This window comes from Heptranchias perlo, chromosome 1 (assembly GCF_035084215.1).
Source record: "Heptranchias perlo isolate sHepPer1 chromosome 1, sHepPer1.hap1, whole genome shotgun sequence".
NCBI classification, from domain to species: domain Eukaryota; kingdom Metazoa; phylum Chordata; class Chondrichthyes; order Hexanchiformes; family Hexanchidae; genus Heptranchias; species Heptranchias perlo.
In genome coordinates, this window is record NC_090325.1 from 75,915,814 (window position 1) to 75,928,640 (window position 12,827).

General features: G+C 43.7%; 1 protein-coding gene across 6 annotated transcripts in view; it reads right to left on the reverse strand.

Annotated features, from left to right (window-relative positions):
• The window catches only part of pcm1 (pericentriolar material 1), a 155,571-nt gene that overhangs the window by 93,493 nt on the left and 49,251 nt on the right, over positions 1-12,827 (reverse strand). For all 6 annotated transcript variants that reach the window (XM_067986870.1, XM_067986848.1, XM_067986856.1 and 3 more), the window contains 2 exons: positions 12,259-12,479; positions 4,913-5,058 (listed from right to left, as the gene is read on the reverse strand). In XM_067986870.1, the coding sequence (XP_067842971.1) occupies positions 4,913-5,058; positions 12,259-12,479 (367 nt within the window). The remainder of the gene's footprint in view (positions 1-4,912; positions 5,059-12,258; positions 12,480-12,827) is intronic.

The following is a 12,827-nucleotide window of genomic DNA, read 5'->3' on the forward strand; positions in this document are numbered from 1 at the left end:
TTGGTCCGTAGCCTTGTACATTATGGCACTTCAAGTGCACATCCGAGTATTTTTAAATGCGATGAGGGTTTCTGCCTCTACCGCCCTTTCAGGCAGTGAGTTCCACACACCCACCACCATCTGGGTGAAAAAATTTCTCCTCAACTCCCCTCTAATCCTCCAACCAATTACTTCAAATCTATGCCCCCGGTTACTGACCTCTGCAAAGGGAATAGGTCCTTCCTATCCACTTTATCTAGACCCCTCATAATTTTATACACCTCAATCAAATCTCCCCTCAGCCTCCTCTGTTCCAGAGAAAACCCCAGCCTATCCAATCTTTCTTCATAGCTAAAATTCTTCAGTCCTGGCAACATCCTCATAAATCTCCTCTGTACCCTCTCGACTGCAATCACAACTTTCCTGTAATGTGACCAGAACTGGAGGCAGTACTGTAGCTGTGGCCTACCTAGTGTTTTGTACAGTTCTAGCATAACCTCCCTGCTCTTATACTCTATGCCTCGGCTAATAAAGGAAAGTATCCCATAAGCCTTCTTAACCGCCTTATCTACCTGTCCTACTACCTTCTGTGATCTGCAGACATGCACTCCAAGGTCCCTCTGTTCCTCGAAGCTTCTCAGTATCCTCCCATTTATTGTGTATTCCCTTGCCTTGTTTGCCCTCCCCAAATGAACTCCACTGGAAACAGCCTTCCAGTCACAAAAACACCCATCGACCATAACCCTTTACTTCTTGCCACTGAGCCAATTTTGGATTCAACTTGCCACTTTCCCTTGGATCTCATGAGCTTTTACTTTTCTGACCAGTTTGCCATGTGGGACCTTGTCAAAAGCCTTGCTAAAATCCACGTAGACTACATCAAACGCATTACCCTCATCAACCCTCCTTGTTGCCTCCTCAAAAAATTCAAATCAAGTCAGTCAGGCACGACCTTCCCTTAACAAATCCATGCGGACTGTCCTTGATTAATCCGTGCCTTTCTAAATGACAATTAATACTGTCCCTCAGAATTGTTTCCAATAATTTTCCCACCACCAAGGTTAGGCTGACTGGCCTGTAAATTATTTGGTCGAGCCCTTTCTCCCTTTTTAAACAATGGTACAACGATAGAAGTCCTCCAGCACCACGCCTGTGGTCAGAGAGGATTGGAAAATTATGGTCAGAGCCTACGCTATTTCTGCCCTTGCTTCTCTTAACAGCCTGGGACACATTTCATCTGGCAATTTATCTACTTTCAAAGATGCTAATCCCCCTACTATTTTCTCTCTCACTTTGTTTATCCCTGATGTGGAGATGCCGGTGATGGACTGGGGTTGACAATTGTAAACAATTTTACAACACCAAGTTATAGTCCAGCAATTTTATTTTAAATTCACAAGCTTTCGGAGGCTTCCTCCTTCCTCAGGTGAACGTTGTTTCCAACAACGTTCACCTGAGGAAGGAGGAAGCCTCCGAAAGCTTGTGAATTTAAAATAAAATTGCTGGACTATAACTTGGTGTTGTAAAATTGTTTACAATTTGTTTATCCCATCCAATATTTCACACTCCTCCTCCTTAACTACAATGTCTGCATCGTCCCACTCTTTTGTGAAGACAGGCGCAAAGTATTCATTAAGAACCATACCCACGTCTTCCGCCACCACACACAGGTTACCTTTTTGGTCTCTAATAGGCCCTACTCTTTCCTTAGTTATCCTCTTGCTCTTTATGTATTTATAAAACATCTTTGGGTTTTCCTTGATTTTACTTGCCAATATTTTTTCATGCCCTCTCTTTGCTTTCCTAATTTCCTTTTTAATTTCATCCATGCACTTTCTATACTCCTCTAGGCTTTCTGCAGTATTGAGCTCTCTATGTCTGATATAGGTTTCCCTTTTTTGCCTTATCCTACTCTGTATGCTCCTTGACATCCAGGGGGCTCTAGATTTGGGAATCCCACCATTTTTCCTTGTGGGAACATATTTGCTCTGAACCCTCACTATCTCCTTCTTGAATGCCTCCCACTGCTCTGACACTGATTTACCTTCAAGTAGATTTTTCCAGTCCACTTTTGCCAAATCACATCTCAGCTTAGTAAAAGTGGCCTTTCCCCAATTGAGAACTTTTTCTCCTAGTCTATCTTTGTCCTTTTCCATAACTATGCTAAATCTAACTGAATTACAATCACTACCACCAAAATGCTCTTCCACTGATACCCCTTCCATCTGTCCAGCTTCATTCCCTAAAACTTTTTTTAAAATTCGTTTATGGGATGTGGGCGTCGCTGGCAAGGCCAGCATTTATTGCCCATCTAATTACCCTTGAGAAGGTGGTGGTGAGCCGCCTTCTTGAACCGCTGCAGTCCTTGTGGTGAAGGTTCTCCCACAGTGTTGTTAGGAAGGGAGTTCCAGGATTTTGACCCAGCGACGATGAAGGAACGGCAATATATTTCCAAGTCGGGATGGTGTGTGACTTGGAGGGGAATGTGCAGGTGGTGTTGTTCCCATGTGCTGCTGCCTTTGTCCTTCTAGGTGGTCGAGGTCGCAGGTTTAGGAGGTGCTGTCGAAGAAGCCTTGGCGAGTTGCTGCAGTGCATCCTGTGGATGGTACAGACTGCAGCCACAGTGAAGGGAGTGAATGTTTAGGGTGGTGGATGGGGTGCCAATCAAGCGGGCTGCTTTGTTCTGGATGGTGTCGAGCTTCTTGAGTGTTGTTGGAGCTGCACTCATCCAGGCAAGTGGAGAGTATTCCAGAAGTCCAAAACTGCCCCCTCTCTTGTTGGGCTTGCTATGTACTGGCTGAAAAAGTTCTCCTGAATGCATTTTAAGAATTCTGCACCCTCGATACCTTTTACACTGATTGTATCCCAGTTAATATTAGAGTGATTGAAATCCCCTACTATTATTGCCCTATTGTTTTTGCACTTCTCAGAAATTTGCCTTCAAATTTGTTCTTTTATCTCCCTCTGACCATTTGGGGGTCTATAGTACACTTACATCAGTGTGATTGTTCCTTTTTTGTTCTTCATTTCAACCCTTATGGCCTCATTTGTTGGTCCTTCTAACATATCAGCCCTCCTCTTGGCTGTAATTGTTTCTTCAACCAGTATTACGAGCCCCTCCTTTTTTATCCCCCCTCTATCTCGTCTGAAAACCCTGTAACAAGGAATGATGAGCTGCCATTCCTGCCTCTCTTTAAGCCATGTTTCAGTTATAGTTAAGATACCATACCTTCACATGTCTATCTGTGCCTATATGAATGATACTGCATGAATTTGAAGTAAACAGGCTGATGATTTTATTAAACAACTCACACAGGAATTTGACATGAATGAGCTAATCCATGTACTTCAAACAGCAAAGAAATTTCAACCCCTCCCCCCCAAAAGTGTTCACCAATTAATGCACTAATAATATTATCTTAACTCCTAGGTCAATAATGTTGCATACATCTGTTATTGCTCTTTATCTTTCTTTTGTACACTGAACATAGCCTACTACTATTTTTGAAAACAACATCTATGAGATGCAGGAAGAGGAAAACTTTCTGCAAAAGAGAAAAAAAAATAATTGTATATTGGTTTGTTGTTCTTGCACTTCAGTGTAATTCTTTCTTACAGTACTATATATTTTAATGCAAGAGTGTTGAAAGGGATTTAACTTCTGAGGAATGTATTTGTTATTATTAACAAGTCCAGGCTTAACTTTGCTTTCCCTTCAGCTCCTTTTTTTTTGCCAGAGCCCTTTTCATATTAACTGAATCACAAATTTCTATTCCATCTAGTATGTCATTTGTTTTACCAATATACGTAGCCATTTTGTGGAAAGGCAGGTAGATGTCAAACTGAATTTTTGGGTGTGTGTAAAAGGGACAGATCAAAGTTGTAAACAAACTTTTGGATGGCATTCTACTCATTCACAACAGGAATAGCTAACTGCTTGAAGAAACAATATGCTCCTCAGCCAGGTTACGCACAATTTGAATGGAACGACTGACCACACACAGACACCCCTCTCTTGGGATCAGAAAGAATGCATTGCTGGAATGTCCTGGTCTGCCTAGGCCCAGTTCTAGTGCAATGCTTACTGCTGCTACCTTACTCAACAGCTTCACCTTACAGCTAGCTAGTACCAACCAGGGCCTTATTTCACTCAAACATCTCAAAACACTTCACAAGAATTACTTAAATGTTATTTTATTACTAGATCTCCCATGGTATTGCTCAAGGCAAATAAAATTATATGATTTTTTATATAACAGGAGAAATAAATACACAATGGATTACTCTGCTAAGAGACAGTCATCTTTTTCCTTTTAAGGCCACAAAATCCAATTGCTATAAACAACAACCTGATATTAATTGCTGTTGGTAAGAAAAGTCTGCAGTTTAACGGGTGTTTGTAAATTCTTCACTGCAGATCAGAAGAAATGAGCATAACTGCTACTTTTTATATAATGTTGGTACCAAATGGAAACAAAAACAAAACCTATAGATAGATATGGTCAAACACAGCTGTTTTGCACAGAGCATCAATGATACGGACTGGCCTGTCAACTTGTTTTTGATAGTACTGGCAGAGGGAGAAATGTTACCAGGACACCAAAAAAAAACATTTTGCTCTTCTTCTAATAATGTCATGAGATCTTCAATGTCATCTTGAACTACGAGATCAGTCAGAAGGGCCTCAGTTTAATGTCTCATCCAAAGAACAGCACATCTGACAATGCAGCTGTATCCCTGTACTACACTGGAGCATCAGCCAAAATTATGAGCTCAAACTCCTATACAAAAATCAAACACACAATCTTCTAACTATAAAAGCAAGAGTGCTACAAAATGAGCCAATCTGGCACACTTGATACTAATGCAGAGACTAAAAAGTTTGCTATTACTGTGAGCACCAAGACTGACTCAATTGAAAAAAAACACTTACCTTTCTTTTTCATCCAGTGCCACTTCTTTCGAACTTCTAGATGCATTTGTTCTAGTATTGTTTGGTTGCTGTCTGTCCTGGTCTTCCTCAGTTAATGAAAAGTCAGGGAAGTTAGAAATATCAACACCAGTTGCATCTGGGACTTCCTGCGAATAGAATAATTGGAGGCATCACAGTATCAAACATGTTACTGTCAAGTTTATCCCCCCCACCCCCAACCTTTCCACAGGAACCATGCCAATTAGGGGGCAAACAGTATTCGTTCCCAAGCTTTTGACAATGCAGCTTTTGAACTGTTCCGTGTACTGCAAATGCACTGGTCGACTTATCCTTGAATTCTGTCTGAAGCAGACCTTACATTTGATTACCATCTTCCTTATGGTTCAGAGACGCACATACAGAAACACCGGAGGGAAAAAAAAATCTACATTCAATGATTACGTGGCGCAGTTTTTTAAAATTCATTCATGGGATGTGGGCGTCGCTGGCAAGGCCAGCATTTATTGCCCATCCCTAATTGCCCTTGAGGTGGTGGTGGTGAGCCGCCTTCTTGAACCGCTGCAGTCCATGTGGTGAAGGTTCTCCCACAGTGCTGTTAGGTAGGGAGTTCCAGGATTTTGACCCAGCGATGATGAAGGAACAGCGATATATTTCCACGTTGGGGTGGTGTGTGACTTGGGGAGGAACGTGCAGGCGGTGTTGTTCCCATGTGCCTGCTGCCCTTGTCCTTCTAGGTGGTAGAGGTCGCGGGTTTGGGAGGTGCTGCAGTGTATCTGGTAGATGGTACACACTGCAGCCACGGTACGCCGGTGGTGAAGGAAGTGAATGTTTAGGGTGGTGGATGGGGTACCACTCAAGCAGGCTGCTTCGTCCTGGATGGTATCGAGCTTCTTGAGTGCTGTTGGAGCTGCACTCATCCAGGCAAGTGGAGAGTATTCCATCACACTCCTGACTTGTGCCTTGTAGATGGTGGAAAGGCTTTGGGGAGTAAGGAGGTGAGTCACTCACCATACAATACCCAGCCTCTGACCTGCTCTTGTAGCCACAGTATTTATGTGGCTGGTCCAGTTATGTATCTAGTCAATGGTGACCCCCCAGGATGTTGATGATGGGGGATTCGGTGATGGTAATGCCATTGAATGTCATGGGGAGGTGGTTAGACTCTTTCTTGTTGGAGATGGTCATTGCCTGGCACCTGTCTGGCGCGAATGTTACTTGCCACTTATAAGCCCAAGCCTGGATGTTGTGCAGGTCTTGCTGCATGCGGGCAAGGACTGCTTCATTATCTGAGGGGTTGCGAATGGAATTGAACACTCTGCAATCATCAGCGAACAGCCCCATTTCTGACCTTATGATGGAGGGAAGGTCATTGATGAAGCAGCTGAAGATGGAAGGGCCAAGGACACCGCCCTAAGGAACTCCTGCAGCAATGCCCTGGGGCTGAGATGATTGGCCTCCAACAACCACTACCATCTTCCTTTCTGCTAGGTATGACTCCAGCCACTGGAGAGTTTTCCCACAGATTCCCATTGACTTCAATTTTACTTGGGCTCCTTGGTGCCACTCTCAGTCAAATGCTGCCTTGTTGTCAAGGGCAGTCACTCTCACCTCACCTCTGGAATTCAGCTCTTTTGTCCATGTTTGGACCAAGGCTGTAATGAGGTCTGGAGCCGAGTGGCCCTGGCGGAATCCAAACTGAGCATCGGTGAGCAAGTACCACTTGACAGCGCTGTCGACGACACCTTCCATCGCTTTGCTGATGATTGATGGGCTGATGGGCCGGATTGGATTTGTCCTGCTTTTTGTGGACAGGACATACCTGGGCAATTTTTCACATTGTCAGGTAGATGCCAGTGTTGTAGCTGTACTGGAACAGTTTGTCTAGAGGTGCGGCTAGTTCTGGAGCAGAAGTCTTCAGCACTACAGCCGCGATGCGGTTGGGGCCTATAGCCTTTGTTGTATCCGGTGCACTGAGCCGTTTCTTGATATCACGTGGAGTGAATCAAATTGGCTGAAGACTGGTTTCTGTGATGGTGGGGATATCGGGAGGAGGCCGAGTAAGTTAGATTATTCATTTTTTTGACCACCCAAGTGTCTGCTACATGTGGAAACTACTCAATATACTCAAGAGGCTTCAATTCAAACGACTGAGAAATCTACACCCATATATTGGCTATTTCTTTGTGCCATTTATGGAGTACACACATTCTCCTTGTACAAATACATCCCACTTACCCAAGACCAGAAAACTGAGGTGCAAGTTGGCAGAACCAAGTCTTAGGCACACCCAAATGTGTACAACGGTACTGTTGGCGTTTAACTTGCTAAGACAGCATAGCTTACAAGAGCAAATCACTAGTAATCTTCCTGTTGCTCGCCAAGCCATTCTACCCTACCCCTTATGGCTTAAGCCTGCAGGGTTAGCTGGAGCAAAGTAGGAAGAATGCCATGCCTTGGTGACAGGTCCAACTCTCCAGATTACATTAGTGACCCAGGTTGGCTGGCCAATAATCAACAAGGCACTAGATTCTTGTGGATCTACTTGACTTAGGTAATGGTTTACCAAGTCTGCCACAGAAGGTTGACTTTGTTTCAAACTTCCATTGCCACACATGTCTTCTTGGAGCGACCTTAACCCCAAAATGATTCCACTTTTCTCCTCCCAACCACTGAGGATCATCACTACTTGGTTGTTAGACAACTGAAGAGTGGTCGTTTGAGCCCTTGCTAGGTAGGCAGCAGATCCTAGCAGCTCTGTACAAGTGTAACTCGCTATCCTCCACACCAGAACATGGGCACCAGTCAAGCTTGTGAATGGCGGTTCCACTGATTGGAACTGCAGAACTTCAACATCAGCTACTTGCCACTCTGCAACTCAATTATGGTAGGCACTAAAGCTGGACTAACAGGAGTTTGTGTTGTCATAACTGAACTCCCAAGTAATGTCTTCTAGTTGCAATCAACCCAAGTTTCCTCATCAGCTAAACAATGCCGAGTACAGTTGAGATGCGAGGGCAGCAGAGAGTAGGTAAGTACTAAATTACATCTTTTGACTAATAAACAGTTAACTTTTTTTTGCAAGCAGCAGCTGGGCTGGGCTGGTTTGATTAAAAAGCTATCTAGGTATAAAAGTGCCGGTTGCTGGGTGAATTTTTACACTTTGGAAGTCTTACATGTGTTTGAATTGGCTACTTGTTTATGCTAACAGTAATGATATAAGTACATTGTACAAGCGAGAGGCAATCGAGTTGCGAGAGACTAATGAAATGAAAGACTGCTGAGAATACGAGGGAAACAAAAGGCAAAAAACTGCAACTGCTGGAAATCTGAAACAAAAATAGAAAATGTTAGCAACACAGAGATCAGTCAGCATCGGTGCAGAAAACAGATGAGTTAATGTTTCAGGTGTAGAACCTTCATCAGAACAGTTATAACAATGACTTGCATTTATATAAGAAATTGTCCAAAAGTGCTTCAGAGGAGCGTAATTAGACAATAATTTACACCAAGCCAAAGGTGATATCAGATGGGGTAACTAAAAGCTAGATCAAAGGGGTCCTAAAAGAGGAAAGAGAGGTGGAGAGGTTTAAGGAGGGAAAAAGTTGGGAAGCTAGCCAGGAGAGCATTAAAATCATCGAGTTTGGAGGTAACAAAAGCAGGGATGAACATTTCAGCAGCAGATGGCTGAGGCAGGGGCGCAGACGGGCGATGTTATGGAGATCTTTGAAATAGAGAGAACGTAGGGTCAGAAACTCAGCTCACGGTCAAATAGGACACCGAGGTTGCAAACAGTTTCGTTCAGCCTCAAAGAGTGGCCGAGGAGGGGGATGAAAACAGTGGCAAGGGAATGGAGTTTGGAACGGGGGCCGAAGACAATGGCTTTGGACTTCTAAATGTTTAACTGGAGGAAATTGCAACACTTGCAGAAGCGGCTGTCAGATAAGCAGTCTGACAACGCAGAGGCAGTGGATGAGTCGAGGGAGGTGATGGTGAGTGAGGCGATGGTGAGTGAGGCAGAGTTGAGTGTCGTTAGCGCACATGTGAAATCTGACATTGATGATGTCACTGAGGGGCAGCATGTAGATGAGAAATAGGAGGGAACCGAGGCTAGATCCTTGGGAACTCCATTGGTAACGGTATGGGGACAGGAAGAGAAGCCATTGCAGCAGATTCTCTGGCTATGACTGGATAGGTAAAAGTGGAATCTGGCAAGGGCAGACTCACTTAGCTGGACAACAAAGAGGCGTTGGAAGAGGATGGTGTGGTCGACCACGTCAAAGGCTCTAAAGAGGTTATGAAGGAAGAGAAGGGATAGTGCACCATGGTCACAGAGGATATCATTTGTGACTGTGATTAGGGCCGTTTCACTGCTATCGCAGGGGCAGAAACCGGATTGGAGAGGTTCAAAAATGGAGTTGTAGGAAAGATAGGTACGGATTTGGGAGGCGACAACACATTCAAAGACTTCGGAAAAGAAAAGAAAGTTGAAGATGGGGCAGTAGTTTCCAAGGAAAGAGGGGCCAAGGGTGGGTTTTTTGAGGGGGGGATGTTGATGGCAGATTTGAAAGGAACAGGGACAGTACCTGAGGAGAGGGAACAGTTTATAGTATCAGCTAACACGAGGGCCAGGAAGGGAAGTTGGGTGGTCTGCAGTTTAGTGGGATTAGGATCGAGAGAGCAGGAGATGGGGCTCATGCTCAAGATGAGCTCGGAGAGGGCACAAGGGGAAATGGGAGAGAAACTCGAGAAAGATGCAGGTTCAGAGTTAGGGCACCTGGGGAGGTTGGGGGAAACTTGGCTTGATGGGCAAGAGGATGGGAGGGGTGCGGCAGAGGCAGCTGAAGGGATGATTTCAATCTTAGCGACAAAGAAGTCTATGAGCTCCTCACAGTTGTTGGAAGTGAAGATTGAGGTGGCTGGAGAGAGTGATTTAAGGAGTCAGTTGGTAGTGGATTCTATACCTGCAACATTAACTAGTCTGTTCTCTCCACCAATGCTTGACTACCCTGCTCAGTGTTTCCAGCATTTTCTTTTTTTGTCTACAAATACAAAGCCAACTAGTGAAGCTGACTTGAACTACTTTGTTGTTTGAGTCTTTTGAGTCTATTTATTATGGAAGGATAGTGGAAACTATTGTTGTGTAGAACTTGATGATTTGGGAGTTTCTGGAAAAGACGGGTATCCAGAAGAGGCAAATAGGAATAACTGTTACCACTGGTCAGCAAAATGCTTATAAAGGATACAAATTTAAGATCATCACACAAAGAATTCAAAGGAAGGTTAGAAAAAAAATTGTTACATAGGGTGGTCAGAATTATCTACCACAAACCTTTGTTGAAGTAGTCTGTAAATTATTTTAAAGGGAAATTAGATGGTTGGTTGAAAAAGAGAAATATCAAAAGGGTATGGGGAGTGAGCTGATGAGTGGAATTTGATTAGGTGGCTCAATTGAATAAAAATATTGCACAGACTTGATGGGTCAAAGGTCCTGTTTCTGTGCTGTAAGATTTTATGGATCTACAGCAGTGGAATAGCTGTTACAATTTCCTCAGCATCCCCAGGCAATAGGAGAGAAAAATAAAAAAAAATCAATCAGCTAGGGTTGCCTTTCTTGATTGTTATCCTGTTGACCCTTGCTAAAAAGTACACAAGTGAACAGCAGGCAAAGACACAATCAGAGATAGCTGTGATATACACTGACACTCTATCTGGCTTTATGCATGAAGATTGGTCACCTGAGGGAAGATTCCAGAAGGCTGCTGGTGCCCACGAGACTGTACCTCGGCATGATTCATTACCTTCAGGATAAGCGGAAAGAGGAGAAAACTGGAGAAAAGTTACCAGTGAAACAGTAAGACTTAATGGGATTTGTTAATTCCTCTGAAGACTCACGGATCCAAGGATCAATCTACAAATTTACTCAGTATTGTGCGGCAACACAACCTGACATTCGGTGCTTGGGCCTGAGCTATTTACAATCTATATTAATGACTTAGATGAAGGGACCGAGTGTAATGTGTCCAAGTTTGCTGACGATACAAAGCTAGGTGGGAAAGCAAGCTGTGAGGAGGACAGAGTCTGCAAAGGGATATAGACAGGTTCAGTGAGTGGACAAGAAGGTGGCAGACGGAGTATGATGTGGGGACATGTGAGGTTATTCACTTTGGTAGGAAGAATAGAAAAACAGAATATTTTTTAAATGGTGAGAAACTATTAAATGTTGATGTTCAGGGAGATTTGGAAGTCCTCATATAAGGAACCCAAAAAGTTAGCATGCAGATACAGCAAGCAATTAGGAAGGCAAATGGCATGAGAAATAGGAGCAGGAGTAGGCCATACGGCCCTTTGAGCCTGCTCCTCCATTCAACCAGATCATGGCTGATCTTCAACCTCAACTCCACTTTCCTGCCTGATCCCCATATCCCTTGATTCCCCTACAGTCCAAAAAATTATCTATCGCAGCCTTGAATATACTCAACGACTCAGTATCCACAGCCTGCTGGGTAGAGAATTCCAAAGATCCACAACCCTCTGAGTGAAGAAATGCCTCCTCATCTCGGTCTTAAATGGCCGATCCATATCCTGCGACTGAATTTTGGCCTTTATTGCAAGGGGGTTGGAGTACAAGAGTAAGGAAGTCTTGCTACAGTTGAACAGGGCTTTGGTGAGACCTCACCTGGAGTACTGCATACAGTTTTGGTCTCCTTATCTAAGGAAGGATATACTTGCCCTAGAAGCGGTGCAGTGAAGGTTCACTAGATTGATACCTGGGATGAGAGAGCTGTCCTATGAGGAAAAATTGAGTAGAATGGGCCTATACCCTCTGGAGTTTAAAAGAATGAGAGGTGATCTCATTGAAATACAAAAGATTCTGAGGGGGCTTGACAGGGTAGATGCTGAGAGGTTGTTTCCCCTGGCTGGACAGTCTAGAACTAGGAGGCATAGTCGTAGGATAAGGGGTCGGCCATTTAAGACTGAGCTGAGGAGGAATTTCTTCACTCAGAGGGTTGTGAATCTTTGGATTCTCTACCCCAGAGGACTGTGGATGCTGAGCCATTGAGTATATTTAAGGCTGAGAACGATAGATTTTTGGACTCGAGGGGAAAGCGGAGTTGGGGTAGATGATCAGCCATGATCTTACTGAATGGCAGAGCAGGCTCTCGGGGCCATATAGCCTACTCCTGCTCCTATTTCTTATGTTCACCACAACAGGCTGTTAGCAAACTGTGTATATCTTTCAGTTGAATCTATAGGCAACTATGAAGGCAAAAATACAACTTTTCCACTTGCTTATTAGGTATTCAACATTATGTGTACATATGGATAGCAAAAATTTAAGTTCTTACCTGTACCAAGGTGACAAGTTCCTGCAATTGTCTGAGCTTGTGTTTAGCAGCATTTAATCTGTTTATTTTCTGTTGAATTTCAAAATCCTGGTCAGTTTCTCCTACAAAACTACTTCGCCGACTAGAGATCGTGCCCTCACTTGCACACTCCTCTTGGATCTCATGTTCCTGTGTTTCATCAACATTCCCATCTTCATCTTTTTCATCATTGTAGTGAGAACCTGTACAATAAGTGGAGGATAACGAAAATCAGACAGCTGCTTTGTGTCAACACCCTTTTTTGAAGATTACAGATATTAAGAACACGTAAGAGTGATCTGATTTTCACATTAGAAACAAAGCTCAATATTGCACTTCAGTATATACAAAGGGAGTTCACACGACTTATGTTATCCTCAGTTTAAAGTCATCTGTAGGTTTTTATTTAACAGCATACAAATCACTCCCAACCAACCATCAACTGCACTCTGCTCTTGGCGTAGGAGATGGCGAGGTTGGTGGCATATTGCCAGCGCCAGGTCAGTGACTGAACATCTAAATTGTCGCCCTCCCATCCTGGTGATGCTCCA